At 55.9% G+C, this 12,589-nt stretch overlaps 1 protein-coding gene across 2 annotated transcripts; it reads left to right on the top strand.

Moving 5' to 3' along the window:
• The first annotated feature begins 4,585 nt into the window (after positions 1-4,585).
• NFKBIE (NFKB inhibitor epsilon) lies at positions 4,586-12,150 on the top strand. Of its 2 annotated transcripts, none has more exons than XM_069564645.1 (6): positions 4,586-5,234; positions 7,565-7,667; positions 8,385-8,607; positions 10,063-10,151; positions 10,262-10,501; positions 11,150-12,150. In XM_069564645.1, exons 1-6 carry the CDS (start codon positions 4,867-4,869, stop codon positions 11,213-11,215), a joined length of 1,089 nt encoding a protein of 362 aa, XP_069420746.1. In that variant the 5' UTR covers positions 4,586-4,866; the 3' UTR covers positions 11,216-12,150. The 2 variants fall into 2 exon arrangements, with proteins under 2 accessions (XP_069420746.1, XP_069420747.1); XM_069564646.1 differs by having other exon boundaries at positions 4,596-5,234; positions 10,262-10,438.
• Positions 12,151-12,589: the final 439 nt, after the last annotated feature.

Here is a 12,589-nt window from a genome sequence, read left to right as displayed (position 1 = left end):
GGGCCTCCCGGGGGGCTGCCGGGGGCCGGGGGCATCCTGCGCCGGCCCTGGGGAGGGGGGCGGAGGGGGCGGGGCCCTCGCTGCTCCCCACCCCCCGCCGGGGGGAGGGGGCCTGGAAAGGGCACCACGGGTAAGGGGCTTGGGGATGGGGATGGGGAGGCGGGCTGGGGGGGCCGGGCTGGGGGGGCCGGGGCCGGGGGCGGGTGTCACCTTGAAGCCCTCGCGGCGCCGCTCCGCCTCCCGCCCGCTCCCGCCGCCGCCTTTTGTCTGAGCGGAGCTGGAGCCAGCGCGCCCCCCCTCTTCCTCCCAGCACAGGAGCCCCGCCCCCGGCCCCCCAAACTCCGCCTTCCCCAAGCCTATCTAACAGCCACCCCAAAGGGGACAAGCAACAGGGGCTCCCGGCACCCCTTCCTCTCTCCCAGCCCCGCTCACTACCCGCACCCCCGCCATCCTTCTTCCGAGGAGGAGAAACTAAGCCCAAACTCCTCTGGGTCTATTCGCGGAGGGGGCGCCAGCGGCCAACTAACATCCCTCCCCACCGTTGGTTCTCGCAAGTTCCCAGGGCTGAGGGTGGGGAGAAGAAATTGAGTTTGGGAACCCTAGGCAAGATCCTCATTCCCAGTTGGATGGTAAAGGGTTAAGGCAGGAGCCAGACTTCAGAGGCCAGACCCAGCTGAACAAGGTTGGGAAAGGCTGAAAAGGAACAGATCGGAGCTGGATGTGAGGAAGGACTAGCAGAGGGCAGAAAAGAAGATATTGTAAACAGCCTTCACTGAACTAGCTCTCTATCCTAGAAGAAAAGCCCCAGAGAAGCAATGAAGTGTGTCCATTGCCCTAGACTGGAGATTAGGAAACCTGAGAAGAGATTCTTAATCCTGGCTCTGTCATTAGCTGTGTGACCTTGGGCAAATGCCTTCCCCTCTCTGAGCCTTAGTTTCCCCATTTGTGCAGTGAGAAAGTTGACTGAGCAATCTCTAAAGCTCTGACTTTGGGTGTAGGAGGCCAAGTCATAGGTCACAGGCCAGGCTGAGTGACTGCAGGTCACCTGTCCCTTCGTGTCATCCACCCACAGTGGTCTTTCCCATCCCAGTTAGGGGCAGAAAGAAAGCTGCCATTCATTCATTTCTGAATGCATCCATTCAATAAAAAAGTATTAAGAACATACTGTGCCCCATATAGAAAGGCAAAATACAATTTCCCATCTTCAAGGAGCACAAAGTCTAACGGGGAAGAAGGAAATGGAAGCCTGTCATTGTGAAAGAGTAAGATGAAGGCTATGCTTGATCCGTCTGTGTGTGCACAGCCACCAAGGAAGGCTGTTGTGTGTCATATGCTACATTAGTCTTTGACAAACAGTGACTTTCCCCATTTACCCACAAGGAACCAAGGCAGAGAGGAGGTGAGGGGCTTACTCAAGGTCACCTGCTGGTACTCACAGAATGGTCCTAGAATCCAGACCTTTCCCATTCAAAAGTCCATGGGGATCTTCAGGGGTCGGAGGTCAGCTTGAGGCAAAACCTGGATATCTGATCTTTGGGAATAGAGGACAAGCCCACTGCTCTGCTGACAGTCATGCCCCTCATCTGGGGCAGAAGAGCCTCTGCCTTCACCCACACGCCCACCCCCCTACTCTTGGTCCTGTCTCCATGTTGCTACTCTTCTCTTTCCAGGGAAGGTGAAGGGGACTCTCAGTCTGCCTGTCACTTCAGGACTACCCAGCCTGTGTGATCCTCCCCAGGTCAGTGAGTCCATCCTCCCTGCCCAAACCAAGGGAGAGTATGGTCCCAAAAGGCATGGTTCTCCTTCATCCCCATGGCAGAGGAGGAATCTCACTTGCTGGCTCATTCCAACGTCTCTCTCCTACCCATAATTTTTGAGAAGTCCTGCCCACAGTTAATTCTAACTCCTCTTCTGGTTTCAGTTCATTTCACCTAATTCAGTACTTACTGCAGATAGAAAGCAGAGGTCCTAATCCTGGCCTTTCCTAACCCAGATAGGATCTTCACACTCCCCATTTAGTTGTTCTAATCTTCCTCCTGTCCTCCAGTCCCACTGCCTTCCTGGCTCCACTTCAGGGGGCTTTGGAAGAGAGCTCAACTTCTTCTGGCCAACCCCAGAGCTTTCAAGAGATAAAAGACCACCTCCTCTTTCTCCATACACAGGCATTACCCATCCTTGGAAGCCCAGAGAAGAAAGGGGGCTGTGGAAGGAGCCAGCTGACCAGCTGGTCACCATGGCAACTGGGCCTGTTTCCTGAAGATGAGTCTGGCTGGAGTGGGCAGAGATGGGGAGTGGGAGCGTGACAAAGGGAACCAGAAAACAAGAGAGAGAAGAGGACCTTGTAGAAGACTGGGTGGGACTGAGGGAATGAAGTCAGGACCTGGATCATGCTGTGACTTGAGTCAAAGTCCCCAAGTCATCTTTCCAGATGACACTGCCATGGTCCTTGTCCCCATTCCTAAATTGTACCGAGAAGGGCTTCCTATTGGAGTGCAGACTAGGTGCTGGAAGCAGTCAGTGACTCAATGCTGACCTCATGTGGCCAGAAAAGGGGCTGCCACATACCTGTTAGGGTTTAGAGCCAGACACGGGTAGGTTTCTGACTAGGTTAATGGGGTAGGTTTTTCCTTAAAATCAGGCTGTGGGTATAACACAGGTGCTCACTGCACACCCTTGAGTTCTTGTGTTCTTGCAAACGGCTCAGATGCCCCCAACTTCTTAGACCTTCATGAAGGAAAGAAAGTCATTGAAAACATTGTTTGTTTGTTTTTATTTGGCTGCACCTGCACCGGGGCTTAATTGTGGCATGCAGGATCTAGTTCCTTGACAAGGAATCGAACTTGAGCCTCCTGAACTGGCAGCTCAAAGTCTTAACCCTTGGACTACCAGGGAAGTCCCTCACTGAAAACATTTTTAAAGTTTTGTACCGGGAACAGGAAAACACAGCTCTACACTTTCAGATTGTTTGACCTTGGGCAAGTCAACTCACGTTTCTGGGCCTCAGCTTCCCAGCTTTAAAATGGAGATTATTTTGAAGTGGTTAAGGTCTGTATTTTTGCTCCAGCCTTTGAGATTGGGAGAGGAACAGGTCGGGGGAGGAAGTTGAGGATGTCTTAAGTCACAATGACCCCAAGGGAAGGAGATGCCTCATTTTCCTTGGGCTTTCCCCTCATGGCTCCTCACCCTCTCATGCTCAAGATATCCTCCCCACTCCAGCCTTCAGGGGGGGATGGAGACCAGTGGGTCACCTCCTCCCAACTGTCCTCCCCTCTCCTTTCTCCCTCCACTCACCCCCTTCCCAGAAACTAGGTACTTCTTCCCAGCCCTCTTCCCTTCTCATTTCCAGTTCAAATGGAACCTCCTTTACCGCTCACCCCATTGGGTAGTTGGCCCCATGTTGTGCCCCTCCAGCGTCCTGTTCTCACGCCTATCTTAGCGCAATCACTCTGAGTAGTAACTGCTAGGGGGTTTTGAAGGCTGGGGCCATGGGACAGTTTTTCAATGTTTGTTTGTTTGGGGGGGGCTGGTAGTTGTTGGTTATTACTGTTACTGTGAGCCTCCGTTTTGCTTCCAACAGAGAGAACAATGTCAAGCATATAGAAGAAGCTCCTTACATGTCTATCAAATGGATGAATAAAATGAGGTTTCATGGGGAGGGTGGGAGGGAAACTGGTTAGTAGCTGCATGTTCACACCCTAGCTTCCTTCCTTCAAAGCCAGAGTTGGGAAAGGGAGATGTTTTCTTGGGGGGGATTTTTCTAAGAGCATTTCTGGAACTTGGGGTAGGGGATAAATCTTGGGCAGCTGATTTGGGGCTCACCACGTGGGTGGGATTTGCCTACAGCCTCCTGAGGCTAGGCCCAGGGAAAATAGGGATGGGGAAAGGGGAAAGATGTGCTGGTATTAGGGCTGAGGCTGCCAAGGGGACCTCAGCAGAGTGCTGCCCAGAATGTCTGGGGCCTCCCCATCCTGGTCCCCACCATGAGGAACTACACTTCCCCAACCAGATGCTGTTACTGTCTGAGACCAGTATTTTATCCCTGTGAGGAATGACCACTCTGCTTTTTTAGACCACAGGCTTTTCAACAGAAAAACCACTTGCGAAGAGCACATCCTCATGTCCAATTCTATGTGATCTGAAAACCTGACACAGGAGACTCTGTCTCCAGAACCCAAAGGGAGAACTCCTTTAAAGACATGGGTGTCCCCTTTGTCTCCGGGAAAAGCAACAGAAATTGAGAGTAGTTGGCCGGGGACAGGTAGCAACGCTTCCCCGTCCCACCTCCCACGTGCCCTCCCCAGAAGACGCCCAGCTTGGGCAGACGATTAACATATATTCCTCTTAAACGAAAGAATAAATGAATGGGAAAATGAATGAAGAAAACAGAGGAAGTGAAGGAAGGAAAGAAAGAATGCAGGGAATTCATACATGGAATGAAGGGAGGGGGGAAAGAGTGAATGAATGGACGGTTGGATGAATGAATGAACGGGTGAGTTAACGCAAGAGTGAGTCAGGACCGGGGAACCCCTGACTCCGAGCCAAAGCAGAGGGCGGGGTAAGGGGGATTCCGAAGGGCGGGGCCTCCGTCCGGAAGCGCGGCGCCTGCCGGGGGCGGGGCCTGAGGGCGGGGCGAGCGAGCGCGTCTGACTGTGCTGCCCAGTTGCCCCGAGTAGCGGCTGCCGCGGACCCCGCCGGCGCTCGGAACCTCGTCCACGCTTCTCGCCGAGCCGCTCAGCCCAACCCGCAGCCCGGAAAGGAGGCCATTTCGGGTCCAGCACCCGCTCTGTGAGGCGGACCTGCAACCCGGAAAGGCGGCGAGGAGTCGGATCCTCCTGGGACCGGGCCCGGCGGACCGGCGCCGCGGGGATGTCGGAGGCGCGGAAGGGGCAGGACGACACCGATGAGAGCCAGTATGACTCGGGCATCGAGTCTCTGCGCTCCCTGCGCTCCCTGCCCGAGTCCACCCCGCGCCCAGCCTCGGGGCCCTCAGAGGGCGGGGGCCCCCAGCCCTGGACTCATCCTCCGGGAACCGCCAAGGAGCCAGAGGACAAGGAAGACACGGACGGGGAGCGGGCTGACTCCACCTACGGCTCCTCATCGCTCACCGAGCCCCTGTCCTTGTCGGGGGACCCCAGGACCGAGGGCGCAGTTCCAGACTCCCCGCTCCGCGCCGCCGGGGCGCTGAGCCCTCAGCAGCTGGAAGCACTCACGTACATTTCCGAGGACGGAGACACGTGAGTATGGGGGCTAGGCTAAGAGAGGACCCCTTCCTCCGCCCCGATGCTAACTCGGGGCCTTCTCCAAGAGCCGTAACAGGCCGGGCATTCCCTATGTGGGGATCCCTAAAGGCACCAGCTCTGGAAGGGGCGGTCCCCACTCTCTCTTTCAAACTGAACTCTCAACCCACTTTTGAGCTGTATCCAGACCCAGTCCAGAGGACCTGGCATCGTCTGTCTGCCCCACCTTTTGGCAGGGCCCTCACCAGCACCTGGAACCCCAGCTAGCATCTTGGAAATCTACCAGTAACCCATCCTGGGGAAGAGAAAATTCCCCTGACCAGCCCAGTTTTGTTTTGTTTTGTTTTTCTCGCTGGAGGACAGAGCATCCTTGTTTGCTTAATATCTGGGATTCCCGGCCTCTGACCTCAGAATGCCCTGTCTCAAAGAACAAGAGGGGCCAGTGACAGGCTGCCGGTGGGCCCAGGAAGCTGGGGTCTGAGGTGCTGCCAGGGGTGCATGGCTGAGGCTGGCCTGTGGAGTCAGTGAGCCAGGCTGGGGCACTCTTGCCCCAGCAGACAGATAGGCGGCTGGCTACCCCAGCTAACTTCCTCCTCTGTTGAGAAAGGGGAAGTGAGGGCTAGAGTCAGCCTTACCGACACTCTCCACCTCCTGAGCCCTGCAAATCCCCCTCACTGTCCTATGTGACCCCTTCACTTCATCCTTCCTCCCCAGGCCCAGGTGGAGCTTGGTGGAGACTGGGCTGGGGCGGGGCCGGGGGGAGGGGTGGTCAGAGAGGCAGTTGTGTGGTAGGGGCTGGCCAGGTGAGGATTCACCCCTCAGGAAGAAAAGATGGATGAGAGAGGGGGTGGCTGGGATTTGGGGATGGGAAACAGAGTGGAGGGGGGCTGGGGTCCTGGATCTGGGCTGCTGGAATGAATGGGGAGGAGGAAGCAGGAGCTGTCTGTCTTGATCTGCTTTTTTGGAGATGCAAAGGTCCTGGGTGGCCTCTGACAGAGACAGACTCTGGACCCACTGGGTGACCCTAGGCCTTTTTGTCCTCTGTGCCTAGAGATCACCAGCCCTCAGGCCCACAACCAAGATTGTGCAGGCCCTGTGCAGAGTACCTGTGGTTGACCTTTGACCCAGGGAGTGGAGGCTTCTGCCCTGCCCCCCTTGCTTAGCCTCTCAGCCCCAGCTTTAATCGCCTCTAGTTAGAGACAGGTGTGGAATCTAGACCCGGTGGGGGCGGGAGGGAGGTGTCAAGACCCCCCAGAGGGTTCCCTGAGAGGAGAGGGCGCTTTCTTCCCTCCGGAGGTGTCTGGGCTGTGGACATGTGGAAATGGGAAGAGGAAGTGGGAGGAGGGAGACTGAGGGAGAGAGGGAGGTGGCTGCAGGAATGTGACCAGAGAGCAGGCCCTGGCCGAGGGGATTTCCAGCGCGGTTCCTCCCTCCCTCCCTCCGTCACTCTCTCCTGGGCCTCGCCAGCCACCAAAGCCTGCCCCCCCTGCCCCAAGCAGCCCCCTCCCCAACCCAGACGGGCCTTTCAGCCAGGCTTCCCCCTGACGAATGCCCCAGCAGCTGCCTGCCCCGGCCTAGACCCTCTGGCTCTGGCTTTCATTTTCCCCACCTGACGTGGGGAAACCCCAGGGCTGGAACTTCCCCTCCTGTCCGCCCCAGGTTAAGGCTCTTTATCCCCCACCCCAGGCACACATTTTCTGCACTGCACAGTCCTCCCCGCAGAGGCACACACAGGAGCGGGGGCCCAGCTCAGGCTCCGTCCCAGCCCTGCAGAATGGCCTCTGGCTGTCCCGTGGAGAGCAGCAGGACAGAGCGCTGCCCTGTCTCCTTGCTCCTTTTCCAAGAGCTTCTGTCTCCTCTCTTTTGGGAGGTGTTCATGAGGGGACAGAGGGTGACCCCACCCCTGCCCTCTCTGCCCTCCCCATGAGGGGGGCAGAGGTGGGGAGCCCAGCCCTGGAAACCACCTCTGTGCTACCCCAGCGGCTTTCAGTTTGGCTTTGAGCTGCAGCTGCCTGGTGGGGGCCCCAGGGGGCCAGAGGGGAGCGGGGTGTGGGCAGGGTGGACAGGAAGGACCTTGTCCCGTCAGCACCCTGCCCACATTCTCACTCAGCCAAGGCCCTCCCAAAGGCCAGAGATGGGAACTTGGAGCTTCCACCCTCAGGATCCTGGCTTCCCGCAGCAACCCTCACTTCCTGGCCCAAACTCTCACTTCCTGCACCTACCCTCTGGGTGGCAACTTAGACACTGATGTGTTCTTCTAACCCCAGAACCCCAGCCCACTCTGTCTGGCCTGAGCCCTGACCCCAAACCTTGCCTGTGCCTCCCAGGCTGATCCACCTGGCAGTGATTCACGAGGCCCCTGCCGTGCTGCTGTATTGCCTGGCTCTGCTGCCCCAGGAAGTCTTGGACATTCAGAACAACCTTTACCAGGTGGGTGGAGATGATGGGCTGAGCCCAGATACCTATGTCTGCCCCAGCAGCCATCCCCAGCCACCAGACAGCATCCTTTGGCTGCTCCCTCAGGGAACCATATACCAGACACTGGGCAAGAAGCTGAGGACAGAGAGACAGTAGGAATCAGACTCTGCTCACCAGGTGCTCCAGCCAGGGCTGGAGGACTCGTGTCAACACCTAATGGCACAGCGTGGTGACGAGAGTCGTGATAGAGACACATGCCAGCTGCTGTGGGAACCACTGTCTGTGGGAAGCAGCCAGGGAAGGTGTTAGTACAGGACATGATGTCTGCAGGGAGCATTCAAGGAGGAGTGTGCCGAGCAGAGCCTGCTTGATGCCCCTGTCGCCTCCCCCTGAGACCTCAGCCCCTCACCCAGGATAACAGGGCTCCCCAGAGGATGAGAAGCTGGATTCTGCTCCCACCATCACACCCTATCCCTCCCTGCCCCGGCTCTGTCCTTTCTCCAGGGTGGGGGGGCAGGGCCGGCACTAAGGGGACTTAAGAATAGCAGAGGGCCGCCTGCCTTACCCTGCCTCCAGAATTGGGGCCCCAAGAGTTTGATAGGGCACAACAGAAGGAAGACCAGGGCCCACAATTCCCATGCTGCTGGCAATTGCCGTGCCCACCCCAGCAGGTTCCCAGAGGTTGCAGCATGTTGCAGCCACCCTGTGACCCTCTCTCTGTGCCTGCAGACAGCACTTCATCTGGCTGTACATCTGGACCAGCCAGGTGCAGTGAGGGCCCTGGTGCTGAAGGGGGCCAGCCGGGTGCTGCAGGACCGACATGGTGACACAGCCCTGCATGTGGCCTGCCAGCGCCAACACCTGGCCTGTGCCCGCTGCCTACTCGAGGGGCAGCCAGAGCCGGGCAGAGGAACACCTCACTCCTTGGACCTCCAGCTGCAAAACTGGCAAGGTACAGGTGGCCGCAGGGCCCGTGGGAGGAGGAGGGGATAGGAGACAGGGACCCCACTCTCAGGGAAGGGAGGGCCACAGCTTGTCTATTGATGCATCTCCAGTTCTAAGCACATAGGTACTCAGAATACCTTTGTTGAATGAAGGAGTGAATTAATGAATGGATTCTGGTTAGAATTTATGGAGAACCTATTATATGCTAAGCAGAGAGCTCAACTTTGCCCTCAAGATGTACGGTTTGGGGGGCTTCCCTAGTGGCTCAGTGGTAAAGAATCCACCTGCCAGTGCAGGAGACATGGGTTCAATCCCTTATCCAGGAAGATCCCATATGTCGTGGAGCAACTAAGCCCAAGCGCAACAACTGCTGAGACTGTGCTTTAGAGCCTGGGAGCCACGACTACTGAAGTCCGTGTGCCCTAGAGCCTGCGCTCCGCAGCAAGAGCAGCCACCGCCATAAGGAGCCGTAGCACTGTAACTAGCAAAGTGACCCCGTTCACCGCAGCTGGAGAAAAGCCCGTGCAGCGAAGACCCCAGCACAGCCAAAAACAAATCAATACATAAAATGATTAAAAAAAAGAACAAAGACATTCAGTTCGGCAGAGATTAGATGAACTCGTTAATTCATTCATCAAAAATGTACTGAGAACTTTCTCTGTACCAGACATTATTGTAGGAGCCAGACTTGCATCTGTGACCAAAACAAGATAATGTCTGAGGCAAACAATAGCCATAAGAAGTGAGTTCTCTGGCAGGTTAACAGGCAGTCACTGCTGTGGGGATGGGAGAGCTAGGTGAGGGGACTGAAGTGGGGGCGTGGGGCTTGATGGGATTTGTAGTCTTTGTGCTAGCTCCTTGCTGGCCTGGGTGCCCCTCTTCTTAAACAACTCAATGCAAATTCACATCCTTCATCTCTTTCAAGTCTCTGCTCAAACGTCCCTGCTCCATGAGGGTCTCCCTGACCACTCTGTTTAAAAATGAACTAATGAATTAATTCGTTCATTCATTAATTCAAGGGCTGGGGGCCTGAGGATCCCTAGAGCTCTGAGGAAGGTAACTTTTAGAAGCGGCCTGAAGGCAGGTAGAGTTTTACAAAAAGACTGTGTGTGTGTGCGGACAGGGGAGGCAGCATGTGGTGGGGGAGGGTGTGTGTATGGGGGGGTGTCACTCAGCAACCTGACTCCCGAAGCGTGGTGTATGGGGGGGTGTCACTCAGCAACCTGACTCCCGAAGCGTGAAAGTTTCAATAACATGACTGAAAAGGTGGAAACTTTGAGTTCCTTTCCCCCCAGACTTTTGAGGGGTTTTTTGGGTTTGTGTTTTAACAGTCTTGTGATCAGGGGCACTGAGTAGGCAGGGATGGGGCGGGGGAGTCCCTTGGGGCTGAGGGGTAAGGGAGGTCCCTGAAGAAAGGGAGAGCGAGCTGGTAGATGCAACCCTCATCCTCACCCCATCTCAGGTCTGGCCTGTCTCCACATCGCCACCCTGCAGAGGAACCGGCCACTCATGGAACTGCTGCTTCAGAACGGAGCTGACATTGATGTGCAGGTAAGGTAGCCCATCAGAGAGCTGCCGGGCCCAGGGCCCAGGCATGGGGCCCCTCTTCTTAGAGGCATGCCTCCTCTGAGGGCCTTGGCTGACATCTTTCTTCCCCCCAGGAGGGCACGAGTGGGAAGACAGCGCTGCACCTGGCTGTGGAGACCCAGGAGCGGGGTCTGGTGCAATTCCTCCTCCAGGCGGGGGCCCGGGTGGATGCCCGCATGCTCAATGGATGCACGCCTCTGCACCTGGCTGCGGGCCGGGGCCTCAGCAGCATCTCGTCCACCCTGTGCGAGGCAGGTGCCGACTCCCTGCTGCGAAACGTGGAGGATGAGACTCCCCAGGACCTGGCTGAGGATGTAAGAGGCGGACACTCAGCTCTGCTGTCCAGGGCCTCCCACATCCCTAGTGGAGACAGGAGCTATCACAGCTGAAGGGGCCAAGGAGTTAGGAGCCTGGGGTTGTGATCCACGACTCTGCCACTCTCTCAGCCTGTGTCCTAAGGATCCGGGGCCCGAACCTGGGACTCCTGCAGGAGCCATGCAGCTAACGCGGGCTGGGTATGGACAGCCAGGTGCTGGGGCCTGCCGGAAACCAGATAGTCTTTTGTCTGAAGGTCACTCGCTCTACTCAGCTTTAGCAGATTCTTGCAGAGGAGGAAGACAGGCCCAGTATTTCTAGATCTTGGATTTTTTTTTTTTAAGAGAGATGAAACCTAGATTTTCTGTAGAGTCTTTCCCATTTTTAAATATATGATGTAAAAAGAAAATCAACATATTTTGTGAGTGCCCTTTCCCACCCTCCACTCCCAAAACGAAAGCAAAAACAGGACCCAGTTGCCCTGAGGAACCACTGTTTTGGGGATTAGTAGGAAGATTTGCTCCCTGATTTCTTTCAGGGATCGCTTGGTGGGGAGGAAAGGGCCTAATGGGTCTCTCAGCTCCCTTCCCCCACTGCCACCTCTGTCCATGGGCCCTAATCTTGCTTCTCTCCATTCCTTTCCTCAGCCCTTTGCCCTGTTGCCCTTCGACGACCTGAAGATCTCTGGGAAGCCACTGCTGTGTGCTGACTGAAGCCGGGACAAGCTCTTGGACCCCAGATACTTCCCCTCTTCCCATCTGGAAGCTGGAGCCACAGCTGCTGCAGTCTGGGCCCAGGCCGTGTGTCCTGGGAACTGCTAAGGCCAGAGCCTGGGGCCAGCACAGTCCTGAGCTGAGAGGAACCATCCCAAGTAAGAGAGCCAGTCTGGAAGGAAGAGCTTCGGAGTGGATATAAGATTCCTCAAAGCCCCAGGCAGTGTGGGCGAAGCCTGTTGGCCTCTGTTGAAGATGATGGGACTCTCATCTCTCCCACATGGGGTCAGCCTAAAGCTGCCAACCAGTTAAGACAACATGGACTCTCCCAAATGAGGAGAGATACTGAACTGTGAGTGAGCAGGGCTCTGGAAGGGTTCCAGCTCTCTGCCAAGGAGGACTCTGAAACACTGTTGCTTAAAGACTTCACACAGAAGGCCCTAAACTTCTGGGGAAGAGGAAGTTTCAATAACATGACACTAAAACGGTAGACTTTTAACCCCCCAGTTGTTCTGAGTGTGCATGCGTGCGTGTGTGCCTGTGTGCACTAGGGATTTCTAGACAGACCTGTCCTGTGACTTTGTGGTGAAGGCAGAGAGAAGGAAATTGGTACTTGAGCAGTGTAGGGCCTTGCCAGGGAGGGTAGGGAGACTGATCGTCCTCAGGCCTCTCTGTCCAGACCAGACTCTTGCCCTCTCTGTGGAAATGCAGAGGATGGAGGAAGAGAAAGAGGAGTGAGAAGACACAAGTGGGAGGCCTCATCACGGCCCTGGAAGAGCCTGGGGAGAAGGGCTAGCCTGTGAAGAGTACACAAGGGAGCGTGGCTTTGTATGTTTTTTTCTCTCATTCCACATATGTTTGTGGCATCTATTAGGTCAGGTCTGTGTTGTGATAGAATTTGGGGAATAAAGCAGTACAGTTTCTGACCATTTAGAGATTATAGTCTAGTGAGTGAGACATATTAAAATCATAAACATCTAAATAAATATGTAATTGCAAGTTGCAATGGGAAGAAAAGCTTGTGGGAGGGAGAACGATGGACTGGGCGGAGGGCCATACTTGATGGTCCCGGGAGGCCTGGGTAGGGGACACGCCCTCTGTTGCTCAGTCATGTCCAACTCTTTGCGACCTCATGTACTGTAGTCCACCAGGCTCCTTTCCATGGGATTCTCCAGGCAAGAATGCTGGAGTGGGTTGTCATTTCCTCCTCCAGGGGATCTTCCTGAGCCAGGGACCGAACCTGCATCTCCTGTGTCTCCACTTGCATTGGCAGGTGGGTTCTTTACCACTGAGCCACCTGGGAAGCTTCAGGAGGGGACAGGAGAGAGCTTCCCTGGGGAAAGGTTTTTTGGTGAATTAGTAGAACCAGGAGCA

The sequence above is a fragment of the Ovis canadensis genome, chromosome 20, assembly GCF_042477335.2.
Source record: "Ovis canadensis isolate MfBH-ARS-UI-01 breed Bighorn chromosome 20, ARS-UI_OviCan_v2, whole genome shotgun sequence".
NCBI classification, from domain to species: Eukaryota; Metazoa; Chordata; class Mammalia; order Artiodactyla; family Bovidae; genus Ovis; species Ovis canadensis.
This window is presented reverse-complemented; position numbering and strand designations above follow the sequence as displayed.

What these genes read in the sequence shown, in the direction of transcription:
- NFKBIE (XM_069564645.1), top strand. Translation starts at nt 4,867, where the DNA reads ATGTCGGAGGCGCGGAAGGGGCAGGACGACACCGATGAGAGCCAGTAT. An exon ending in TTCAGAACAACCTTTACCAG is followed by an intron (nt 7,668 to 8,384) that starts GTGGGTGGAGAT and finishes CTGTGCCTGCAG; the next exon opens with ACAGCACTTCATCTGGCTGT. An exon ending in CCCAGGACCTGGCTGAGGAT is followed by an intron (nt 10,502 to 11,149) that starts GTAAGAGGCGGA and finishes TCCTTTCCTCAG; the next exon opens with CCCTTTGCCCTGTTGCCCTT.